The 15,457-nt window shown below is 45.1% G+C and overlaps 1 protein-coding gene across 6 annotated transcripts; it reads left to right on the plus strand.

The window, feature by feature from the left end:
* The first annotated feature begins 1,467 nt into the window (after positions 1-1,467).
* Positions 1,468-10,891, plus strand: LOC143163086 (CD59 glycoprotein-like). 6 transcript variants are annotated; one of them, XM_076343752.1, is made up of 6 exons: positions 1,474-1,765; positions 1,946-2,182; positions 5,688-5,727; positions 6,855-6,927; positions 7,587-7,688; positions 9,236-10,891. In XM_076343752.1, exons 4-6 carry the CDS (start codon positions 6,864-6,866, stop codon positions 9,427-9,429), a joined length of 360 nt encoding a protein of 119 aa, XP_076199867.1. In that variant the 5' UTR covers positions 1,474-1,765; positions 1,946-2,182; positions 5,688-5,727; positions 6,855-6,863; the 3' UTR covers positions 9,430-10,891. The 6 variants fall into 6 exon arrangements, with proteins under 6 accessions (XP_076199871.1, XP_076199867.1, XP_076199868.1 ...); XM_076343753.1 differs by having other exon boundaries at positions 1,949-2,182; XM_076343754.1 differs by lacking the exons at positions 1,474-1,765; positions 1,946-2,182 and adding exons at positions 4,088-4,161; positions 5,026-5,071.
* The last annotated feature ends 4,566 nt before the right edge of the window (positions 10,892-15,457 follow it).

Consider the following 15,457-nt stretch of genomic DNA (forward strand, 5'->3'; position numbering starts at 1 on the left):
ATTCATCAGAGTATGACTTTTTTTCCCCCCCCGGTTTGGAAGTGGGGAGGGGGCGTGGGGGGGCAGGGGGAGGGAGGGAGAGGAAGAGAAAGGTGTTTGGGCTTTGTTCACTTTTTTCCGAAGTGCGAAACAGCTTGATAGTCCGAGGTAATCGTATCTTACACTTTTAAACTATTGCCTATTTATGATGATATTGCAAATATGGTGTGGGGATTTGTTTTTATACAAGCATTTAAAATTAGCAATAGACAAGATGGCAAAAAAGGTGTATACTATTGTCCTTTCTCATGAGTTTCTACTCTCGATAACTCCCGCTAAGAATGAAACTTGCAGTTTGGTCTGCGTATCCCATTTGGGTGAGATCAGGTGCTCTTATACTCTTTTTTTTTTTTTTTTAATTAACATAGAGGTACGAGAAAATTCTGATCATCAAATGCATAAATGAGGAATGAAACTGGCCTTATTTTTAGACAATCTGTTTTTCAGCTTAATTTTATGCTAAGTGACTGATTGGATAACGCCTTTTGGAATGTAGTGTATGTGCATAATCTGCCACTCAGTAACCACGAAGTTTCTCAATGACTACAAAGTATGAATTTGTAAATACATTTTGAGTTTTTTCTTCATATGATGTTTGCCGTTCAGACTTTGTCATAGGTGACAAATTTATGTTGAAGTATCATGTTTCCCTAAATCCTCTGTGGATTTTTGTAACTACGCCTGAATAAAAATAGAAAAGGAAAAAAAAAAAGGGAGCCTGACAGAACACCAGATGACTAGAAACTATATTTAAAGAAGTATCTGTTTTTGCTTTATCACTTTTATTTTGTTTCCATTGTCATGAATAAACAACTGCCTCTGCTCTGAAGTGCTACGTGGGACTCTTGTCAAGATTTGAGCAATAATTGTGTGACTAGCATCGCTGTAGTCAGTTCCGCTTTTTGACATCCAGAATTAGTAGCTCCTATGAGGAAAACCAGTATATTGTGGAAACTGAATGTTTCCATTATTGACTAGTTACCGCTCATACAGAAAGCCTGGGGTTTTTTTTACAAGTCATAGTATTAGATTCTCCGTGTGCTCATCTTTCTCAAGTGCCACGCAGCATCTGGATCTTCCGCAGTGGTACAAGGCAGAAAAACAAATACTGAGTATGATCCCTACAACAGTCGTTCAGGTGAAACATCTAGAGAAGCAAAACAATGCGTTGTCCCTCACAGAAGTCTGAACAGCAGTGTGAATTGCTGGAGTGGTTTAAAAACATTTCCATTTTGAGGATTCCTCGGTGTTAACTGTGAGGGGAAAATGTGATGTTTGTGGTGTAATGCTTTTTCTTCACAGAAATTTCATCATCTCTTAAAAGTATCAGTGAAAAAAGGATTTAGTGGAACTAGAACTTACTCCAGTGCTGTAAGTCTGTTGTGTGTTTTTAAGGACAGATAACACTCGTGGTCGGAGGCTTGCTTGGTACTTTACCAGGGTCTGTATGTTCTAGTTAAGTGATACCAGCTGAAGGTCATAAGGCTCCACAGAAACACTGCCAACTCCTGGTGATTTTATGCTTCTCAGGGAGCGGTTCTCCCTTGGGTTGTTAAAGAGGAACTATAATTATTGCCTACTGTAGAAGAAGCCACGGTACAGGACAATGCTATTCTGTCAACTTCGGAGCGCTGTGATGTGAGGGTTTGAGGCCTCTGATCCAAGCACAACGGGTGGTCACGGCACTCCTGCGAACTGTGCCTGTACGAAGTGAGAAGGAAACCAGGTAGGGGCAATGACATGTCGCCGCTGGTGTATGTGTGTACCAAATGCGTATGTATTTGTAACGGGGGAAAAGGTTACTCCTTTGCTTCGGGCAGCTATTTTAGCACGTGGCGTATTGCCTAAAGTTACCAGATGCAGCGTTACTGCAAGCGTTGTAACTCTTCATTATGTGCATTTGAAGTAGGGCTTATGCCAGTGGTTCTCCTCACCCCACCCAAAACTCTGAAGCTTATGCCAGATTGGTACGAAAAGTGAAGGGGCCGAGTCCATTGAAGAAAACAAGGCATCGGCTACGTTTGCTGGCACTGCTGGACTGTGGAAATCTTCGCTGAGAAAACGGGGGAGAACTGACTCGAGGTCCCGCTTCAGAAGACAGCGCTTCACCAGCGCTCTGCCTGATTCAGCAAGCAGGTGTTGGGTAGGTGTACTGCTAACTGCCGATACCGTGCACCCAACTGCTAAATGCTTCCTGTGGTTGTTAGCCTGTGCAATACGCACACACAGATTATAACATACGTACGTCCTTCCCTTTGGCCACCATCCTTCGGGTTCAGCCTGAAGTTCTGTCAGCTTCTCCCGACTCGGATCCTGACTGTTTGATATTGATGCTTGGTTTAAGACCTTCTCCCGTCAAGGTAAAACAAGCCTTGTTGAACACCTGTGAATTCAGCATATGGTTAAAAACCTAGCACATCCAACGCAAATATGTAACTGGTCTAGTCCTTTTTTTGTCCGTGGAAAAGGCCTATGCTGACAGTCTCTTTATAATTGCGCTGTAGGATTCCTTCAGCATTTTTGTGGGCTTTTGCTGACTGGATGGTCTAACGGAGGGAAACTTTGGCCACGATTTCCTTGCTGTGACTGCACCACGGGAGAGAAAAACAAGTGGTGTGCCAGCCGGTGGGGGGGCGGGAAGTTGCTGTGTAAGTTATTCCAGTGCTGGATTTTCCCCGTCATTGTTTAAAGTAATTTCTCATCATCTATGTGAAGAATGTAAAGTGGAAAATTCAGGCCAAGTTGGAAATGCCACTTACCTGTGACAATACAGGTAAGTCTACCCTCTGTGTGAGGAACTGTTCCCAGATTTCAGGAAGGGAAAACAGGTAAATGTTCAGCTATGGCTGAAGTTAAGCGCCTTGTTCCCAGTTCCTCATTGCAAACTTTTCTAAGCGAATTAATAAATTAAGGCATTTTTTTATATCGAGTCTTAATTGAGTGGATTCTCCTTTAATAAGTTGCCTACAATAACCCCCAAGCATCTTACTCTTGCATCCCTTTGCTTTTATTTACGGCTTAAACAGAGGTAAAATCTTAAAGACATTTGTAAGATCATACGCTGAGCTGGCTGATAAGCATCTTAACTACTGTAACACACCAGCAGAAGCTGATGTAAGTTCCGAGTGGTTTAGGGTTTACTTTAGGTTTAACAAATGAATTGGTGGTCGTGCCGTAGTAACAAAAATAAACCCAGAATAGCTTTTTAAATACAGCCGGTGGTTACAGGTGTTCCATATTGTACTCAAGTCAGCACTCAATTTTTTTTTTTTCCCCTAACTAACATTGATCTAAATCTCTTAATTTAACAAAAACTGCTTTTGGTGTCCTCAACTACATTTCTGTTGTTCTCCTTCAGTGTTTTCCTAGGTTGTGAATGTTTAGACCTATATTTAGCTACCCGTGGAGGAAACTGCCGCTTTCCGTTCCCGCTTGTTTCCCTTTGTGTGTTCTAAAACTCTTCATAATTTTCCTTAGTCCTACCTATTAATTCATACCATTTAACTGCACGTGGGGATGCATGACAGGCACGGCCGCACCGTGCTTTAGGAAGAAAGCGTTTGAGGGCGACGAGCGTTGGATTGCGGTCCAGCTACTCCCATTTTCTTACTCCATTGCCCTGTCCACCAAAGGAGCTGGGGGCCACAGCTCTCCCCCACCCACCTTTTGAAAACCCAGTTCCTGCGTGCGGGAGGGCAGCGCGGCGGGCACAAGGTGCAGGTTTAGCTGCTGGGATAGAAATTAAGCGTTAACCAAGGGCGGGAAGAATCTCTCCTTTCGTGAACAACCATTCGAGCTGGTGCTACGCAGCGTTACACGCGTCCACCCGCGGCGTGGACGGCTGCGCCCAGGAGAGGTGCGTTCGTAAAAGTCTTCGCGGCCCGTTCAAACGTCGCGCAGCCGAGGATCGCTCACCCTCCTGCGGCACCCTTCCCTCCCCCGCCCTCGGCTCCCGCGGGTGGGCGGCTTTGCCCTCCCCGGGCCGTGGGTCGGGCCGGGCCGGGCCAACGCCGCTGCTCCGCCCCCGGGAGGGCGGCACAGCCGATAGAGGCGGCGCCGCCGCAGCTCCTCCGTTCCCAGCAGACGGTGCGGGGCTTATCGGCGGCAGAGTGCTCGGGGGAGGTAAGGGGCGAGCGGGCTGCCTCAGCGCTGCGGCGGCCCGCCCTGCCCGGGCGGGCCCGTCCCTTGCCGCGGGTGGGGTGAGGTGAGGTGGGGTGGGGGGGCGGAGGAAGCCCCGGCGCCCCCCGCCTCGTCGGGGCGCGGGGAGACCGGGGGTCGGCCCCTCGTCTCGCCGGGAGCTTGGCTCTGCCTGCTGAGGCCGAACGGCGGCCGGCGCTCCGGGAGGGTGGCGGGCGAGGGGACTGGCGGGCAAGAAGGGCAGGTCCTCGGCGGTGCGGCTGGGACGGGCGGGGGGGGATAATGCCTTTTCCTAGGAATTGGGGCGGGGGGGAAGGTTTTGGGTGGAAATCTGTACTTATACCGTCCTAACGGGGGGGGGGGGGGGGGGGGGGGGCAGATCGTTTTGTTGTTTTGTTTTGTTTTGTGTTGTTTTTTACGTTCCCGGGCTGCCCCCGGGTCTGAGAGACGCCGGCGGAGCGGCCGCACCGCAGTGCGCTGAGCGGGGCGGGCTGCGGCGCCCCGGGGCGCTCGGCCGAGGGTCCGGCCGCCCCCGCGGGGCAGCGGGGAGCCGGGACTCCTGCGGGGGAAAGCGGCCAAGCCGCGGGGGGGGGTTGTGGGGGGGGGTGGTGGTGGTGGTGGTGGCGGTGGTGGTGGTGGCGGTGGTGCGGGTACTGCCTGGGGCGTGCCGCAGCTGACTCAAAAAAAGATGGGCGGGAGCCAGGCTGCATCTGCCGGGTGGATGCTGGCTGCAGGATGCCTCGGCGAAGGAAGCGGCGCAACCCTGAGCGGCTGCTCAAGTGCCCCAGTCCCCGCGGGAACGGGGCTCGTGGTCCCAGTTACCCTCTTCTTGCCTCTTTCTGCTCTGAGGTTATGACGAAAGTAGCAGCCTCGCCTTGTACGTGTGCTCTCCCAGGTGGGACTGCAGAGACATTCTACTGTTTCACAACCAAGGCAATAAGCCTTTCTTCCTATTGCAATTGCAGTTTCTTGTTAACTGAGATTGGTCTGATGTTTGAGTTAAAACAGCATTTTTAGAAAATTCAGTTTAGGAAATGTTTTCCGCTTTGTTTCTTTTAAGCCATGTTGTGAATTGCTGTCTATATAATTTTTTTTTTTTTAAGCTAAAATTTTCTTGTTGTCTCATCTCTTTGTCATTCAGGAGAACATAAAAAATTACTCGTTTTCACAAAAATGGATTGGTTGAACTACTACTGTCAAAGCTATCAGGCTGGCTAAGATGATTTTTATTAATCTGCCTTATATTTATTCTGGTCATGACTTGGTTTTGCTAAAAGGCAAAACTGTTTTACTCTGCTGACACCGTTGGGTGACTGAGGGCTCCTGGAAGGTTCCCAGGGAGATTCTTGTTGCTGTCCAGAATGGCTCTTGCTTTAACCACCAGACTAACAGCGCTCCTGCAGATTCACGTCACTGTGGGATGAGCCTCTGGTCTTGAAAAGCTTCTCACAAAGTTGTTTACCCCAGAAAATCATCTCATCCTGCTCATTATGGGTTTTTTTTTTCCTTAGTTTCCCTGCTCAACAGTAGGTCATACAGACAGGAAAAAAAGTGAGTGTGGTTTTGGTTTTTTTTTTGTTGGGTGGTGGTGGTTTTTTTCTTGTCAGTAGAAAAATTAACTGGACTTAAGGTTGAGAAGGATTTCAGCATCGTTTTACTACGAAACCGTCTTTTCAAGTCCACAGTCAGTCTTCTGGGTGGAAAAAACTCCATCCCAACGTGATTATGGTCTGCCACGCTGGACTGTTAGCTGCATATAGAAATATGCTTCAAGCATTATTAAGAGGGTCAAGAGCAGCAATGTGACTGTTTCACTGCAGTCTTATCGTAAGTGAAACTTGTTATCTGGATGCCTTTAATTCTTTGAGGCTTCCAGTCCCACTTGGGCTTTGAAGACAAACATGGAACCGTGCCCTCCTAGCACAAGTATGGTCCCTCTCTCCCCTCCATGTCTGCTTGATACCCAATCTCAATAGCCTACTCTCTGCAATAGCAGAGATTTTTTAGTAGTAGATATTATTGTTTGTAGTTCAGACTCGGCGTGCAGAAGTCTATCTAATAAAGCCTGTTTTGGAGTTGCCTACGTTAAAAAAAATCCTGACCCTTCCTATCTCACTTGGGGATTACAGTAATCGTGGAGGACTCGAGCCATCACTGCAGTCACGTGGTGGGTTATTGCATGTGTCAGTACCTCAGTGAGAAGGAGAAAATTTGGGAGAGGAGGGGCAAAAGCCCCCTTAGTGCAGACAAATCTCTTGCAAGCCCATGAGAGGGAAGAAAGGAGCACAGTCTGGCTCCAGGGTTATTGGGGAATTGCTGTTAAAGAAAAAGCTTTCGAGACCTAAATGGCCTCTCTTTTTGTGAGGTGCATTTGTAGCTGTAAGAAATAGGGAGACCTGTTGAATGGTGTAGAGGGGAGAAAGGAGACCCATCTACAGCCTGTCGGGGCTCAAACCTCAGTTCTCAGAATAAAAATCCTGTTCTCAGAATAAAAATCCTCTCTCAGAAAGTGCAAAGTTACTTTTCTCTCTTCTCTTTCACTGGTTTTCCTGGCCAATGCCTTCAGTTCCATACCGAATCAAGTCTTGAAACCTCGATTCCTCGCCCTGTATTTTGCTAGTTTCATGTAGCTTTTAAATAGAATAAACATGTAACATCTGTTTATGCCTTCAAATTAGGTAAGAAGCATGATCAAGATGAACTGCATACTGTTAACCGCCTGCATTGTTCTGGTTGCTTTTTGTAGTTGTGGTGAGTACAGGGGACGTGCTTTCCTGATGCAATGTCATGACAGGGGCTGAGGAAATAACGGAAAAAATATTGGAGAAGGCAAAATAACAGAAAAGGCCTGCATTATTTAATACCACTTTGGGGAATGGCAGTAACCGTTGAAGTAGGGCTTACTTTCTGTTGCTGATTGTCTTTGGTCAGAAGAGGGAATTGGGGGCAGAATATGGTGCTGCTTAATATGGCAACAGTCTGTTGTGTTTTGCTGCTAGAAGATCGGATTCCTGTTGTGTAAATTGGAAACTAGGTGTATAGAACGAGAGAGAAATGAGGTGAAATAAAAAAGGGATAGAATAAAATTCTGCTAAAAGTGTCTCTTCTTGTCTGTCCTTTTGGAAATGGCAATCTCTAAGAGTAGGTGAAAGATGCAAACATTTAATATATTATTCTGCAGGGACGTAAAGGTGAGTGTTTTTAAAAATGACATTAAGTCCATGCTTCAAAATCTTCCTTTCAAAATTGCCAGTCTCAGTGTGGACACTGACAAATTTTAGCTTGAGTGTAATAACCAGGCATATGTTTTGGGACAGTTAGATGCAGGTAGTAATTCTTTTTTTCCTTTTTAATGCTGCTACTGTTTCAGTACTTTATTATTCAGTAAAGATAAACCTCTGTCGTCTTAGGTTATACCCTAAGGTGTTACCACTGTGAGAACAGCCCTTCCTTGTGCAAGACCAATAGCACTTGCTTAGCAACTGAAGATACTTGCTTGCAGATGAAATTTGGTATGTATGCTGTCCTACAGACCTAAAATAAACACGGTTGTATCAGTTTTCGTTGCCTGTACACTTCTAACCTGGCCTCAGCATGCATTTCTTAGCCTCACTCAAGAGAAGGTTGTGAATACTTTGGAAGGTCATACTTAGAGTAAATTGATGTATTTTGACTTCCAAGCAACTGATAATGATGATTTAGATAGCTGATTTATACTTGTACAAGCATATACACAGATATCTGTATATCCAGATTTAAAAAAAAACACCCAACAAAAAAACCTACCACCTAAGGGAGCTGGAAAAAAATAGGAGACAGCAATGACTTTAAGATACAAAACCTTTGCCCTGAATTTGTTACACTTTAAAAACAGATCAAGCATGTGTAACCCGCAAAATAAACCTGCAGATGAAGACTTAGTCGTTTATGAATTGACACTATTAAAGTAAATTATCTTATCCTGAGGGTGAAGTCACCTGCATCTCAGGAAGGATGGTCAAGGATATTCAGGGCACGGAGTTACTGTTCTAGTTGTTAAATAACATTTAAGTAACCCTTTTACTATGAGTGACAGGAGTTTCATTGGAAAAGCAGAAGTACTGAGTCAACTGAAATCATCTCCTGCTTTCCTAGCTGGTTCCCTCTGCCCTAGAAAGACTGTTGGGCTGGCTTTGGACAGCGGGAACCAGGACGGGATGGGACGGGACGGGACTGCTCTGTTCCTTGGGATGGTCCCTGCTAAAGCTCACGACTTGGCATGGAGGAAGGAAAGCTGCTAACGCCGTTGGACCAGCTATGCTGCTTGCATCCTAAGGAATTTTCTCTTTTGCTATTTCCCTTGAGCCTAAACCTTCATGAGCACAAACTGTAGGCTTTCTAGCATGCAGCCTACGGCGGTTGTCCTTTGTCAGAGTCAGGAGTCGAGTACTTGAGGTGTCAAGCTAGGGAAGATGGAAGACAAGTTGTTTGATCTCTGGAGTCCAGGGGAATGAGCGAGAAAAGGGGAGGACTCTTCCGCTCTTCAAGTTCTGTCTTCTGCATGTTGCTTCTGGAAATGAAGCCGGTCAGATCCAACGGGACTCGTCTTCAGTACAAAAACTAGCTTGAGTTACTGGAATGACTGAGCTTCGTGGGGGGAGAACGCCCGTGCTGTAGGACAATGCAAGAGCAAAGCAAGTTGAGCTAGATGGTGATGCACTGTCTTTCTCTGCCAGGAGCCTCAGAGCAGGTACCGCTCCAGCTCTACCCTGTATCTCCCAGTGGGTCATTTGGACTGAATTGGAAGCACTGGTTAGCTTGAGCTTGAAATCTTTCTTAACCTATGGCTGGGAGCTACAGGAGAGTGCTGTGGAGGCAGGACCATGGCTTGCTATCGCTATTCGCACTACTAAATTCCTAGTGAAGGCAAATTTGGAAACCTCTAAACACTTGAAAAGAAGCTAAAAAAGCAAGTGCGTGGCAGTCTAGGCAGTGATTCTCTCTCTGTACCAAAAATGATATACTACTTTCAATATTCTCTTAATCTGTTTTAATTTTTAATTTTTTTTTTTTTTTTTAGGTAAATTGAGAACTTCCTCCTGCTGGAAGGCATCCCAGTGCAGTGTGAATGATATTGCCGAATTCTTCCAGTTGGATAATTTTGAATTCTTTTGCTGCCAACACGACTTGTGCAATGAGAGCGCGATTACTGGGTTTAACAAAGCAGCCTTCAGTATTGCCTCTGTAATGACCATGTTATGGATGGTGCTGTAATAATCCTGATTTGTATGCCGTACTTTCAAGCTGAAATTATACAAAATCATTAACTCTTTTCTGAATTGTACTTCTCGCATTTTCAGTTCCTAACTGTGGGCTGAAACATTACCTTTTACTTATAAATTCTGTTTCCTAAGGCTCCATCTGTTAAATCACTGTTGCCATTCATGGGAAGGAGACGTATATTGTTACCAGTTTTAGGGAATTCGGGTATTTTGGCCTGCCGTATTCGTGGGGAAAATAACTTGTTGTGAAGTGGCATTATCTTTGTGGAGAACCTGGGCAAACTTCAGTGGGTGATGTGAAAGGAAAAGAATACTATAGGTTTTATGCTGGAAAACACGCGTTTCTCACCGTCCCATAAATTGCAATTAATTTTGGTTGGGATTTCTGGTTTTTTGTGTTTGGGGTGGTTTTTTTTTTTTTTTGGATGTTACCTTGTCATACCCCAAGCAGTGGATTTGCCCTCAACACGAGAAGTGTTGGATCGTGAGTATAAACTCGCTGCAGTCTTCATAAAGAGTATGGAAATACTTAGTTTCAAGCGATGTAGGCTGTTCCCATCATTGTAACATTTTTTTTTTTCTTTATACAAACGAATAATATAACCTTGTAGGCACTGTTATTTTGGGAGAAAGCATCTACATTTCTTAAACCAAAACCAAAATAATGCTGTAAGTGAGAAACACTTTTCCCTCTTTTTATATTTCTGTGAGCATGCAGACAACACGTGCTAACTTTTTTTTTTTCCTTATACTTTATCCATGTCTAGGATTTTAACTAAGCATGTGCTTTGCACTGAGTATTTATTGGTATACTGAAAATTGTTTATGGAATGCTAAGGAATTGAAATGGCACATCTAGTTTATTTTCCGGCATAGTTAGCTTTTGTTTTTTTGTTGGGAACAGTGATATGTAAACTTAACCCTTCAAGCTTCTACCTAAGAGTATTAAACAAAATCTCGCAGAACTTTATATTTTGCCTTTTATGCAACTCTATAAATGCCAATACAAAATATACATGTATTTATATAGCATGAGTAAAACCCGCTCGGTTTGTATGTATAAGAGGTCTGAAGCTGAAATACTCTGTACATTGCTCTGCCTCAGTGGTGGAGACAGACCTTTGATACCTCTCCGGTACTTGGGGACCCTCGCAGTCAGGTACAATGTCAAATTCTCCTTTTCCTCTTCTGGAGCTCTTGGCGTGTCCCTGCAAGAGTCGTGGTCCATTGCCAATGGCGTATTCTATTTCTGAGGACCCTCGCTTGTGCTATGCAGGGTGCCAGTGACACCAGTTCACCCAGTCATTACAAGGGTGTTACTCCAAATCCATGATGTATTCTGCAATGTATCTTTTGGTTAAGCTTATCTTAGCTATGAAAGCGTTCTGGGATCTCTCTGATCACTCAAAATATGGAAGTCGTCCTGTCTTTGATTAATAAAAATGTCGAAAATGTGGAGAGTGTGGTTATTTATCGGCGCGGTATTTACAGCTGGATGTAACTCTAGTCGTTTCCGTGTGAGATGCATCTACGCTTCCCACCCAGAGGCTCTCAACATGTCGCAAGTAGACTTCTCTCACTTCTTCTCTGGAGATGGGTGATACGTCTAGTCGGTTAGTTTTGGCAGAGTGGTTATTTGCTTTGGGGAGCTGTTTGATAGGACAAGGGGTAATGGTTTTAAACTAAAAGATGGTATATGCAGACTAGATGCAAGGAAGAAATTTTTTACACTGAGGGTGGTGAAACACTGGCCCAGGTTGCCCCGAGAGGTGGTGGATGCCCCATCCCTGGAAACATTCCAGGTCAGGTTGGACGGGGCTCTGAGCAACCTGATCTAGCTGAAGATGTCCCTGCCCACGGCAGGGGGGTTGGACTAGATGACTTTTAGAGGTCCCTTCCAACCCAAACCATTCTGTGCTTGGAAATGAGAGTTAGTGCTCTTTCTCTAGATGAACTAACAGTGGTGTGGCACTGGGGGCGAAGCAGTAGAATATGTGGTCCTTCAATCTCTTCTACTCGACAATTGTCTCGTCAGAGATACGAACATGCCATGATTTGGGGAAAAAAGAGTTCTCCCTGCATGACTGCTTTAACAGCTGAAGCATGGCATGTAACGTGCTTACTGTGATTGCTCTCGGAGCAATCCTGTCTGCAGTTTTCCACTAGTGCATGTTTTTATTCTCCTACATACTCACTAGATTTCTTTGTGGAAGTATTGGTTGTTTCTTCTCCTCCCTCTCTGCGCCTCCCCCCCCGCCCCTTAGTTCTTAGTTTAACTAACTTCTAATGCCTGTCTCAGGAGGGAAAACGGTTACATGTGATGCTCCCCAAGTTGTAAATGATCTTAATAGAAACTGTTGGCTTGAAGTGTGTGGCTAAGTTGAATAGAAAGCATTTTAGTTGGTATTTGTGAAGCCAGACAACTGGAAAACAGTATTTTCCTCCTCTCTCACAGGCTAATTATACTTTGAACCTTTTGATGTGCATTCTGAATCCAACAGGTACTAGAAATGGTGATTTGATGTTGCACTAGAAAGAAGAAAACAGCCCTTGATTTCCCACTCTTGTCCTTCCATCTTTTTATTTCCCATCTGATTAGCAAAAGCAGACACTTAAAAGCCAGTAATTTCTGCACGGTGACTTTTTCCACTGATGCACCACCATTTGTCAAGCTCTTGCTCATTTTAGATGAAAAAGTGGTATTAAAGCACTGACTCAATATACAGTTGGGGGAAGGTTTGTAGCAGAGAAGGTGTCTTGTGTTAGACAAGCTGATAGATCTCGTACGCTTAAACCATCTTGGTTGCAGCATTTTTGCTCTGCTATATTGTCAGTGTCTCTCTTTTGATGGTTGGCATTTCTAAACCTGTTTGATTGCCGTATGGTCTGCAAATGTAAAATATTCTTTTTTTTTTTTTTTTATAAGGGCAAAAAGAAGCTCTGTATTTTGTCTGTCTGAGAATAGTTCAAACAATCATTTTTAATATTTGTTTTTTGATAGCCTTGAACGCTTTCTTGTCTAATCTATCATATTATTCCTTCCTTTCTCTTCTAGAAGCAGCTTGAGCAACGAGTCCTTGTGTTTTGCGCTCTAGAAGGCCACTTCTTCTATAAAGATCAACAGGAACATTGTTTAATTCTTGTGGTGAGAATGCATGTAGCAAAGTGAGAGAATTTGCTATGATAGCAAACAACTTTTTAAAAAATTACTAGATTTCAAGTGGAAAATATCCCTTTTGTCCCTCTCCTGGGAAAGGTAGATTAGTTACATAGGCTGATTCTCATCTCATGCCGTTTACAAGCTAAATGGTGATGCAGGGTTTCACGTTTTGATATATATTTGCGTCTTCTAAGCCTGCGTGGTCTGGCTGGCGAGCTCTCTCCTGCAGAAGGAGTTGCTGAACAGTGACTGCTGCTTGAACGTTGGCACTTCTCCCACTGCTGCTGCATTACGGCCAGATTTGATGGCCAGCCCTCAAAGGTGGGTAACCAGAGCCATCAAAACCTTCGCTCAAATACAATTCCATTTACTGATAGTAAGACAATGTAGTACGGGGTGCCAGTGATCAATTCTGCATACAAGTATCGCATCAGTGCAAATAATTGGTTTTGCTTTAGGTTTGCATACACTTTAAAGACAGCTCCATCTTTGCTCTGAGCTACAGAGCAAGCAACCCTCATTAGGTTGTTACAAAATTTTCTGTAGCAGTAATTGGTCATCTGTGTGTGTAGCCTTGGCACAGTCTTGGGACTGTTCACTTTTACATACGTCCCTATTCTTAAGTCAATGATTTTTTCACTCTATGTAACAGTAGGGTTAATGTGTATGATAATTTCTTGACTCTTATTTATATCTAATTATGGCACTGTTATTGGATGGACTGGAATTTAGCTCTCTTCTGGTTGTAACAGCTAATTACAAGGAACTGATGGGTTTAAGTTAAGATACAAGGCTGGTGGGCAGCCACAGAATAACAGAATGGCTGAGGCTGGGAGGGACCTCTGGAGGTATCTGGTCCAACCCCCCTGCTCAAGCAGGGCCACCTAAAGCCAATTGTCCAGGACCGCGTCCAGACGGCTTTTGAATATCCCCAAGGATGGAGGCTCCACCACCTCTCTGGTGGAGGCACTCCTGTGCCAGTGCTCGGTCACCCTCACAGTGAAAAAGTGTTTCCTGATGTTCAGAGGGAACCTCCCGTGTTTCAGTGTGTGCCCGTTGCCTCTGGTCCTGTCGCTGGGCACCACTGAAAAGAGCCTGGCTCCGTCCTCTTTGCACCCTCCCTTCAGGTATTTATATACATCGATAAGGTCCTCCCTGAACCTTCTCTAGGATGAAGTCCCAGCTCTCTCAGCCTTTCCTCATAGGAGATGCTCCCGTCCCTTCATCATCTTGGTAGCCCTTTGCTGTACTCTCTCCAGTATGTCCATGTCTCTCTTGTACTGGGGAGCCCAGAACTGGACACAGTACCCCAGGTGTGGCCTCACCAGTGCTGAGCAAAGGGGAAGGGTCACCTCCCCTGACCTGCTGGCAATGCTTTGCCTAACGCAGCCCAGGATATCATTTGCCTTCTTTGCAGTAAGGGCACGTTGCTGGCTCATGTTCAACTTGGTGTCCACCGGGACCCTCAAGTCCCCTTCTGCAAAGCTGCTTTCCAGCTGGTCAGCCCCCAGCATCTACTGGTGCCTGGGGTTATTCCCAGTCTTTAGGGTGGGTGTCACAAAACGGGGCTTGGAACTCCAGGGATTCCTAAGTTTAGGCCATCCTCACCGGGAAGGGCAGGTGCCAGGCATTTTGTGTGGTTTAGCTGTGTCCTGTAAGATACAGGATAATGCAAAATATATTCAGGGTGAACTGCTGTGCAAAATGTGCCTATTGCTCCCTGCAGTGAGTGCTGGGTAACCTGCCACTATTGTCTGGGGTTTTTTTGGCTTTGTTTTGTAATTATCTAAATGGTTTGCTCTGAATTAGTGCCATGACTGAAACGTCATCCTCAGCTGTTTACCTTTCAGCCCGCTTTTTTTGCCTGTACACATCATTTATATACTAGTGGCCATCTAACCATCAAAGAGTATTCTTCCCTGCATCTACTTCTTAATATTCATTGCTCTCATAACCACTAGTCCCTTTTCTGGGGCACAAGTTCACAAAGGAGTTATTTCTCCCTATCAGCATATGAAGGAGCCAGCAAATGGAAGCTGCAGTAGCAGCAAGCGGTGTGTGCAGAAATTCATTCTTTGTCTTTGCCATCAATTCCTCCTTCAATCCCACCTCCTACTTTCTGCCTTCTGCGTGGTGGTGACCAGCTGTCCTTTGACTTGAACTTGGGCATGGAGAGCATGGAAGCCCCATAGTACTGGTGGGAAGGTGGGGGCTGGTATACCTGGTTGGTAGGGATTTTGCTTTATCCTGTCTGAAGTCCTTCTCTAGTTTTACCATCGCTCATCAAAGATGAGGTGGGATGTCTCCGTGCTATTTCAGGATGCAGGAAATTGTGAAAAGAAGCAGATGCATGGGAAAAAACTGATAGGCAGAGCAAGCAATTTCCTCCCACTGCTTGTTGGAGTGAGAGGAATGAGGAGGCTGACCAGCGAGGAGCTTTTATTTTGTAAAAAGGAGGAGGAATTGCAAAAATAATAAAGTAGTCGCAACAGAGAGCTGCACATTAAGTAACTCGCTATTGCGCTAACTGGGACATCTGGACCCTGCTGTTATATAAATATTAAATGCATTTAATAACAGCGGTGTTCCTCCAGCTGGAAGAGAGTTTAATGTGTCTGAATCTCTGTGTGTCTCCGAGGGGCTTGCATCTCGCTGATAAATACAGTCAGTCCTAGGGTTGGCATCGTAACAGGGAAGTTAGGCTGCAAGCTAGGCCTAAACATCCAAGCCAGCGTTATCTGTAAGATGCCTGCATGTGTTTGGGCAGAAACTAGTACACTGTGCTTTCTGACTCGATAACACAATGTTAATATTGCACTAACAGGACGGTGATAACAGCATTCTACATTTTAGAGAGGGA

The sequence above is a fragment of the Aptenodytes patagonicus genome, chromosome 7 (assembly GCF_965638725.1).
Source record: "Aptenodytes patagonicus chromosome 7, bAptPat1.pri.cur, whole genome shotgun sequence".
Lineage (NCBI taxonomy): Eukaryota > Metazoa > Chordata > Aves > Sphenisciformes > Spheniscidae > Aptenodytes > Aptenodytes patagonicus.

What these genes read in the sequence shown, in the direction of transcription:
- LOC143163086 (XM_076343756.1), top strand. Translation starts at nt 6,864, where the DNA reads ATGATCAAGATGAACTGCATACTGTTAACCGCCTGCATTGTTCTGGTT. An exon ending in GGTTGCTTTTTGTAGTTGTG is followed by an intron (nt 6,928 to 7,586) that starts GTGAGTACAGGG and finishes CTGTCGTCTTAG; the next exon opens with GTTATACCCTAAGGTGTTAC. An exon ending in TTGCTTGCAGATGAAATTTG is followed by an intron (nt 7,689 to 9,235) that starts GTATGTATGCTG and finishes TTTTTTTTTTAG; the next exon opens with GTAAATTGAGAACTTCCTCC.